The sequence below is a fragment of the Tigriopus californicus genome, chromosome 1 (assembly GCF_007210705.1).
Source record: "Tigriopus californicus strain San Diego chromosome 1, Tcal_SD_v2.1, whole genome shotgun sequence".
Taxonomy (NCBI): Eukaryota; Metazoa; Arthropoda; class Copepoda; order Harpacticoida; family Harpacticidae; genus Tigriopus; species Tigriopus californicus.
The window spans coordinates 4,354,820-4,364,670 of record NC_081440.1 but is presented as its reverse complement, the minus strand read 5'-3'; the positions used below and the strand labels follow the sequence as shown (position 1 = coordinate 4,364,670).

General features: G+C 40.3%; 1 protein-coding gene across 1 annotated transcript in view; it reads right to left on the bottom strand.

Moving 5' to 3' along the window:
• Positions 1 to 2,921: 2,921 nt before the first annotated feature.
• Positions 2,922 to 9,851, bottom strand: part of LOC131885040 (trace amine-associated receptor 7b-like) — a 12,970-nt gene continuing 6,040 nt past the window's right edge. Inside the window, exons 2-3 of the mRNA XM_059233350.1 lie at positions 4,575 to 5,371; positions 2,922 to 3,774 (exon numbers count right to left, since the gene is read on the bottom strand). Of these exons, the coding sequence (XP_059089333.1) occupies positions 3,451 to 3,774; positions 4,575 to 5,371 (1,121 nt within the window). The 3' untranslated portion in view covers positions 2,922 to 3,450. The remainder of the gene's footprint in view (positions 3,775 to 4,574; positions 5,372 to 9,851) is intronic.

Below are 9,851 nucleotides of genomic sequence, written 5' to 3'. Positions count from 1 at the left end.
TTAGATTCTTGTTCGATTGAAATTCCGTTCCCAGTCCGCATCTCTTGAAATCCATGGTTAGACCAAGAGGTAATTCGGTCGAGGGGATAAACCATATGTAATGGAACAGGAAGATGTGAAGAAGACTGTGCCTCCAGGAAATGCTTTATATTTTTTCAAGATAATTTCTAGGGGATTGGTTGCTAAAATATGAACGATAAACATTCATCAAATGCCAAAAAGCTGAAGTAATTATGTTTATTTTTAAATTAAATCTTTACCATACTGAAATCTGGAGCACAAATGGGTGGAATTGGTGTCGATTGCATTCCTACATAACAGTTGGGCCTCGGGAAAAACTGAGAATATTGGAATACCCACGGACTTGTAAAGGCTCTTGTTTACCTAAAGAACCGAAAACATTCCAATCTAAAGGATCATTGGATATCTGAACCTCCCCAGAACGAGGTGCAATTTGGCAACCTTACTTCTCGAAGACTTAGCAATACTATGTAAGGTCTCTGTCTTGTTTCGTATGACTGTGACTACTGAGTTGAGCATTTCAAGAAGAATACCGCGGAGACCTTATGGTTAGCTCTGGAAAACCCTATAATGGGATCCTTTTCGACCTAGAACGAGTTAGATTGCCACAGAAAATCCTGAAAAAAATGGTACGACATTCTATATTGCCCAATTTCTTGTAAGTGATGTTACGACGTCTTTAGTCTCGAGACGTTATGAATGAATTTTAGACGTTCCTCGTTCTTGGTTTGTTGTGCCGTAAACGTCCGTGGAAATGATACGTATTTTTTTAAATGGCGCCGTAATGGCTCACCGATTATTACAAAATTTAGGGTAGCCCCCAGAATCTATAACATTTTGCCACCAATCTTGTGGATGGCTTTTTGCCTAAGTTGGGCTACTCATTCAGGGATTCAAGCTCTTTGATTCAAAATTGACAATGCCCAAAAGTAAATTATCAGTTGTCATGTGATTGATACCATTGTCCACCATGAGAAGAAGAACTGTACGATATTGCTGGGATATTTGATAAACGGAAATATGGCCTAAATGATTCAGAAATGAAACCTTTTGAAAATGCACAGGGTTTTTTTTGTCTTGAAATCAGCTCGAAAATGTCTAAGACAAAGTTGAATCCCCACCAAAAAATAGAAATGCATGAAAATCATTTGGACCACTCTTTAGCAAACCACAATAAACGTGAAGCATTCATATTGGCCATCAAGTCCAATGTCAGCAGTGTAAAATAACTTTGGAGGAACTCAAAATTCGTTATACCTTGAGAGTTGGAGTGGTTTGAAGTATGCTTAGCCACTTGGCCAATTGGCTCAGGTGCAACCAGATAAACAAACTACCGGTGTTTTTGGAAATTTGAATAAAAAGTCTCTTCACCGAACTTAAACAAGACAGATACGGACGGTCTCCTTGATAATTTGGCCGCGAAGGCGCTCTTCTGATGGTGCTATTGTCCCGCCATCTAAGAGTCAAGCTCTGAGTTACGGGAAGTGACAAGTCGAAGCCAAAGAGGCAAGAAAGGCCAGGCGTTCAAAGAGGAAGGAAGTCAAAACAGAATGCAGGATGTCTGCTCTCCGTTTTTTCTTCAGGCTATCTCACCCTGAGAACCCTCTTGTCTGAATCAGTGCATAAATCCAAAAACAATCCATTCATTTGTTAAATGCATCAACGGCAAAGGTCTAATGCTTGAACTTGTGAAAACATATATGCTAGCTAAATCATTTCTTGATCACACTGAATGGAATTGAATGCCAAATTCGTTCGAAATTAAGGCAAATTTTTAAGTTTAAAAGAGTCACTTTTCAAGAAACTGGCCGTAAGAACGGTAGATGGTGATAGCCTAGGAAATTGATGACGCTAACTTGAAAACATCTATTGAATGAATGCTCGCAAAATTATGCCATAATGTTTCATTTGGAGGTGAAAAAAAACGATACCAAAATTTCTCGAGCTTGTTAAGCAATCTGGAATGAATTTATGTCCTCATTGTGAGGTGTACTGATATAAAGCAAGCACTGACAGGGTAAGTAGCCCTGTGCTTAACTTGCCCAAGTAGGTACCTGCCCCAACTTGGGACCTGCCCCAGCTTGGGTTTGTACACAAGCAGTTGGGGAAAAAATGGTGTGGCCAAACTTAGGCAAGAAATCTTTTAGCAGGGGAAATTAAATCAACTTATGCAAACTAGCAGTAATGTGTACCAACAATGACGCTGCAACGTGGCTTTGGTTCAATGCTTGGTTTGTTTCTGGCAATCTAACTTTCATTATGAACAAAATATCCCCATTTTGCGGTTTTCTTGAGCTAAGGATATAGGCTTCCTAGTTTAGCAGCGAATCAGCGAAGACATTTTTTTGGGTAGAACTGTTCAATATTCTTCGGAAATTCTAGAAGAAATTCTAAAAGAGCGCTAAGTTTACGAAATTTCAAGAAATGGCAATGTGCCATTTCTCAAATTATTTGAGTCACAGAGTATTTCTTCTTCATTAGCAAGTCAAAAAACGCGATGTTGCTTGTGTTAGGTATTCATATCGCTGAATCGTTTTTTTTTGTTTTCATTCCCCAGGTCAGTCTTATATTGTATTGGATGGGCATCAAATTCAAATAATTGTATGACCAAACATTTTGAAGACTGATATTAGATGACTAAAACATGAGGAGAAAAAGGAGAATATCATTCCTGTGGACCGGTTAAACCCCAGGAATTAGAAGCAGAAAAAACAAGGACAAAAATGTGGCTTGTCTAAATGCCTGAACAAGTACTGACTTGACTCAGGGACATAAAAGATATATATGACAATCTTTTGACCTTGAGGCTTGATTTATCAGCTTCAAAGTAAAAGCCAAAACCCTTTTACCCCTTTCCTGATTATAGAGAACGGCAAAAATAGAATCCATCTCGTGGATGAAAGTTTATTTAGCGAGAATAGGACCAGATGATCGTCTGACATAGGTACAAATAGCTTCAACTGAGTTACATCAAAATATACGTGGAAAGACTACGATTTGATAAAATTTTGTGATATAGTAGAATAGATCAATATTTTTTCTAGATTTTACTCTTCTTTTGAATTCTCGCCCCTGAGCTTAAAGGGAAAACTTTCCGGCGAAGCTCCTTTGGGACTGCTTGTTGAAAAAGATCCCTGAAGAATCGAGGATTTGGTTTAGCTTTTAGATCACATCACTACCAAGGTGTGTGTGTGAGTGTGTGGGGAGGGGAGGGAATGACTGTCACATTTGACACTCGTCTTGCAACGTGTGCGAGGTCTCACTCTGAGTGTCTTTGGCCACGACTTGCCTGAAAGCCATTCGAAAATCATTGGACATGAAACAATAGATCACAAAGCCCAGGCTGGCATTCACCGTGATAAGGAATTGGGAACAGTGGTTCATCACCACGGACCAGAACGGATGAATGTGACAATTGTGCTTCTCGGCTTAGTTGTAATCTCGTTGAGCCAAACACTCCTCGAAGTTAATGACAAACCGTAGGCTATTGCACAAGAAGAATATGATGATGATTACAAAAAGAATCCGGGCCTTGAACTCCTCCTCGCGCTTTATGATCTCGTTGTTGACAGTGGTCACCCTTCTGAGGCTCCGCGCCCGGATCCCCAAATACGTATTCACATTATAGTAGATGAGCAAGGTTAGAGGGACGAACAGAGTTACCAAGAAGGTGGCAATGTTCTTGTACCACAAAATGTAACGATGATCCATGCGGAAAGGAGTGACGGCAATTTGGTACCCGATTGATGATTCCTGGAACCAAAGAGAGGATAGAGGATATAGGTCTATTCAATTAGTAGCGATTAGCAGAACAAAGCACGAATGTTCGGTTCGAGGAACGCTTTTACCCGGCCGTCTCTTATTGAGGAAGACTAAACTAGTGGGTGGCACTAACCAATACAATTATTTGCCTTATGGTCTCACAACGATGAAACGTCAACCCACTCAGTTTAAAGCCTTCCGTACACCAAATTTATATCATTTCTATTTCATTTTGTTGCACGATAACAAAAATAGTACCTACATTTTTTATTCTATTATTCGATTTCTAGCCTATTTATTGTCAAGAAAAGGTCTGCCTCTCTCTTTCTCGGATACAAATCGAACATGTATTTTTGTCATTTTCCTATGCAATGGATGGATCCATCTCAAATGAATAGAGGTTCTGGCCTTTCTTCCTTTCTCTTTTTCATCTGTAACGTAGTTGATGATTAGATCAACGTCAAGCTTCGTTATTTCCCAAAACCGGACCAATTCTACTTTATCTCGAAATAGACAGTTGTCTCATTGTCGAAACCCCACAATAACGTCGAAAACTTTGGCTACAGGATAATCATATCGGAGCTCGCGTTCAAAGCAAACAGCCTAATTTCATAAGACCTTTCTCGACTTGTATTAAACCGCGAAGGTGTGAGAACAATGCATTGAATTGATGCATTGTGGTGTTACTTGCAAACCTAGTTTTGTTGTAAGGAGAGGGTGAAGGAAATTGCAGGAGAATAAATTGATAGAGTGGATGGACAATGAGACAATGTGCATTCCTGGGATCTTACCTCGACGTCATGAGTGGCGTTCCAAGACACATGTCGAATTGCTCTGACCACTTCCACTTTGGATTCCCAAAACAAGGGAATCACGAATATCCCAGCCACTATAAGACTGTTGATAGAATAGACAATTGGCTTGACCCATTCACTTCGAGACAAGCAGTCATTCCTATAGGATACAGGGTCTTGAATTGCTCGCAGCCTTTCTCGAGCCATCAAGACGGTCAGAAACGTGGATGAGTGCAGAAGCATGGGTCGAAACGCGTACAAGAAGTGACAGAAGATCTCACCAAAGGTCTTTCCGCCCACTTTTTTGTAGACTTCGATGGTCAGGGCCGACAAAATGAAGCTTGTGTGAATGAGAAGGCTGCACACCAAAATATAATTGAAGACGCTCCTCAGTTTGCTACTTTTGAGGATCACTGAAATGGCACAAATGTTGCCCACCACGCCAAACCCGCCCACCATAGCTTGGAGGATTACTCCGAAGATGAACTCAATCGAAAGAGCCACGGACTGCTCTTCCAATGTGGCTCCTGATGAGTTCGGACATGGCTGTTGATGATAATTGAGTTTTTCTTTCATATCCGCGATGGTTTCCTCGAAGTAATGAAATGTCGTATTTGGATTGCGAGCCAGAACGGAGTCGATGATATTGGTGAAGTTTTTGTGAGTCATCGCCACCAAGCCAATGGGCGTATTGTCCAAAGCCGAATCGTTCCGTAGATGAGCCACTGATGTCCAGTCCACTTGGTCCATGTACATCTTACTCTGCGTGGAATTGAGTAGATGACGAACGAAGTCTGAAACGATAACGGAAAAATTATGGCCTCGATCATTTTAGCTTGTGCGCGTGTGTATGTCTGTCTGTTTTCATATTTGATGGATTTTATATGCACACAGTTAGATATCACAAATACGGGTTTTTAGTGCAGTGACTAGCCTCATCTGAGGGCGGACCAACAATCGTGAATAGATCCGAACATAATGAAGGATTCCGACACTTTAGCGTGTATGATCTATAAGAAAGTATCAAGCTATCACAAGGGCTATGTGGATGGAAAGAATCTAAAAAAAAGTCAAGCTTTTGTGGGTTCTGATAACGCCTGACATGCAGTACGTACTTGTACGGATTGTAGAATCGTGCTTGATTGTCATGAATGAATGTGGATGTCAAATTGCTTTAATTGAATCGTTACTCAATAGCTTTTCCTTCCATTCACGTCAAACAATAGCCGCTATTCCTCGAGAGAAGATAAATCAAGTTTCGCTGAAATGTTGGTTTTAAAAAAGCCTCCAATAACTCGTTACTTTATGTTTTTCCTAGTACAGTTTCATGGGAGTTGGCGGTATCAAACAGCCATTATACGTCCTTGTTGCAAGTGTCTCAACGAATAGTTGTTGGTCATGCATTGATTGTACCAGTATGTATAAACCATAAGTTGTTAAGCGTACTTTCTCGTTTCGAAATTCTCTTTCTGAATCCTTACTCTTTGAGCCTTACTTCATAGGAAAGGGTTTTGGTTCTATAAGTTCTGGTGGGAGAAATGGTACTCCCAGCGATATATCACAAAAAATGCCCTTCAGGGTCTAAATTAAGCTATTAATACATCGATTGGCAGTATGCCAAAGCAGCTTGCCAGACAGTTCTTTCATCATCACCATCACACTAAAACCCTGATTGATGAAAAGCAGAAGCAGGCGACTTTGTTTTTGGTTCCGTCTACATAACGCGTTTCATTGCATTCGGCGATGTTTGAGCATGATGAATAAAAAAGTGCTGGGGCAAGTCCGACAATTGACTTGAGCCCCTAAAAACAACCGAAATAAAAACTAAGCCGATTCTCCTAAACCAAACAAGACTAATGCAATGGGATTTCAAAGGGTATTTTTTCTTACATGGTCAATTCATGAAGAAGCAAGACCCGAGTTCTGTGGTAATCTGGTGACAAATGTCAATCTGTTACGTCGCGTTCAGACTCGAGTCCTGTCTTAAAGACTCGAACTTGGACAATTTCTCCAAATTCGAGTAAAAGGTTCGATTGCACTCGGACTCGAATCGGACCTTTCGCCACCACTAAATATCAAAATAGCTTTGTGTGTGTCGCGTTTTTTTATTAAAATTGTGGCTCATCCCTCACTCGTATCGTACGTTTTGGTGAAAACAATAGGCTAATGCCAACGGTAACTTAGAGATTGTGGTGGTTTGAAATTTCGTAACCAAATCTGACGTATGAGTGGTTCAATCAATAAGCAATGCTGTAAGCCATTCAAGATTGAAGGAAACACTACGTCTACTACGTGGTCACTCAAGGGACCCCAAAGGCTGCCATATGATCCAGTTTAAGACCTTGACAATCAGAGGAGGCATTAGAGGCCATTAAATCCAGCATTGACGACAAGAGGGACAAGATCACCGTCAGTGGTCTTTCCAAAGAGTTCAACATCCCAAGGAGGACCATGGACCGGATTGTGATAGAAGCCTTAAACTTATGCGTGTTCACGAGGACCTCTCAACAAACTTTAAAGTCTACTGACTGTCAAACGTGTGGAACAGTCCCAAATTCTCTTGAACAAACTGAGAAAGTCTCAAGATGTCAAGATTTTGTTTTCAGTTGAGACACCATTCAGCTTTGGAGAAATGGTGGCCATCAATACCAGATTCTACTCGGCAGAACCCCTAGGTGCCCAAGACAATAACCTCATCCATTTTGGGAAGGACCATCACTATGTCAAGTTTCAGGTCAATGACTGTGACGGGCAAAAGTGCAACCCTGTGTTCTTGGAAAACGGTGAAAGGCTCAGTGCCAACACCTACTGCAAGGTGTTTCCCTGGGCTCAAAGCACCTATGAAGAAGCATGAGTGTGGCAACAAGATGGCGTAAGCTGCCACACTCCAATTAAGATGGTATAACCTTACTGGTATAACCTTTCATGGCCACCACATGGCCCACATAATTAATCACTCGACAAAACAGTCTTTAGGTGTTTGAAGGGCAAGCTGTTTGGCATTCATTTCAAGCCTGTCATTGATGATGTCTTAGCCAGCTCAGAGCCAAGCTTTATCAAGAATAAGTTAAAGTTGGTGATCGCCGCTACTGAGGGCTAGATTGAGTAAAATTTGTTGCTCAAAGCACTAATTATTGATTCAATTAGATTCTGCACCCTTGTAAAGCAAATTATTCACTTTACAGTATGTGCATTCAAAGCAACATAAAAAAGTGGTTCATTTTGAACACACAGGCCTGTATGAGGCTGCGAAATGATTGTATTCATTTATAACAATTCGATTTCTATCCGTTAGAGAAAGGAAAAAATATCTTCGTGCAAACCACTTTTCATAAAATGAATCGAATAATTATGTGTTCATTAAGTAAGTTCCTATTTCCATCACCTCGCAAGAAGAGGGCGACTTCCTAAGTTGCCTGTGACAATGACTTGAGGGATTATTTTTGATACATGTGCCACAGCAGTCTGGTAGGCATTTTCACGTCTTTATCAACCTTGAGAGAGAGAATTTGGGTCTATTGTGATCTCGAGAATACGATTGGACAAGGGTTGTCAGTCCTCTGCACTCAATCTGACACGAACATTTAGCTTACTGCAGTTGGAACCAAGCCGTATTTTTGCTGAGGGAACATTGAAAAAACCACCTGTCTAGCTATGATGGCATTTTTATCAGATGAGCGACGTTAATCTTGCCATGATCCAATTGTCATATTTCCTAATAACCGAGCAGGAAAGTTTTTCTTCTGCTTTGATGCGTGACGTTTCAATTACAGCCTCGACTATCCATTAACCCAAACTGAAAAAATAGGTTTAGCACTAGAGTAAATCCTTCAATTGGCGTGATGCGGCAATAGGCGAACTCCTATTATGAATGTGCTTTTGAGTCTAAATCGATCGTCCATGAGCCATGATTATCCCCATCGGGAGTGGAAACGTATAATCAGCCCTCGCTAATCTGTTCCAAACTGACAACAGGAAAGTCCCCTTTACTCCCAGCCAGAAACCTGGTGGTTCTCTGCTAGGGAAAATGTTCCTCCGTGTCAATTTTTTTGACAAAGACATGACAGGCTAAAACAGAATTATTACGTGGCATTTTTTTCGTCTCCTCTTCAATGACTAGCTTTCATCACATGACTCTTCTCTCCTCCTCTTTGTGTTCCATATGTTCAAGTGGAGTTAACATTTTGGAACTTGGTTCTCTGCATGCACGGATGGCTCAAAACTAGGGATTAAAGAATGCTAATGACGTGAGAAATCATCATTCATGCATGCAAGAGCAGTTTTCGTGTGCCTGTTGAAGACTTTGATTTACAGTGCACTTGCTCTGATTTGTGGTGGTTGGATAGGATATTTCTAAGTCCGTTAATTCCATCGTCTTTTGAATGAAGGAAACAGAGGAAGTTTTTGTGCACCTTGAAATCAAAGGTGATCAATCTCTAATCAGTGATGTTATTGAAAAAGTTACCATCGTAATCTCATTTGAAGTGGGGAGCAACTTTTTTTCTAATTTCATTTCTATCGAAGAAAAACATCGTTAAAAAGGACGTGAAAAGTTAACCATCGTTTTGGAACCTGAAACTGGTGAGAACTGGATTAATTGAATTCATCCATCTTGTTCTGTGCATGATATGAAATCTGATGTTCATTTTTTGACGTATTTCTCCTTTGAAACGAACGAACTAGGTTTAAAGGATTAATGACAAGGTCAAAAAGCGAAGATGGAAAAGTTATCGCTTGCACACGAGTAAGCTTGGACCGACTTAAAGCGAGGTTATGGAGATATTGTTTCAAATTTTCAAACAATTCCTATCACTCAGCTTATTAGTTTTTAGCAAAATGGTGTTGGTGAGTGATGAAAAGAAAAATATGAAAACAAATGCGGTTGGGAAGTGAGAAATTATGTATTTTGGGGTTGTATAGGAGCACTCATGCATGTATTTTAGCCCTCTTTCAATTTGGTCCCCTGGTGATCTCAGAATACTAAAAATAACAAGTTCAATGCATAAATAAAGAGAGGTCGCTTATTATATTTGTCGTGCTCTTGAGAGCAATCAATCGAAAGACCAACAATCAGACTCTTGATTTTTCCTTATTTTTAGAATTGCTCATGGACGACGTTACACTGGACATATTTGACGCCGCCAGATGTACCCTAATAGTATAACAGAAATTTTAGAAACCATTGAACTCAAGCTCCTGACCTGAAATATAAAAAAAATTCATGGTCACGCTCTCCAAGCCAGGCAGATTCCCTCGCCATAAACATTCGAAATT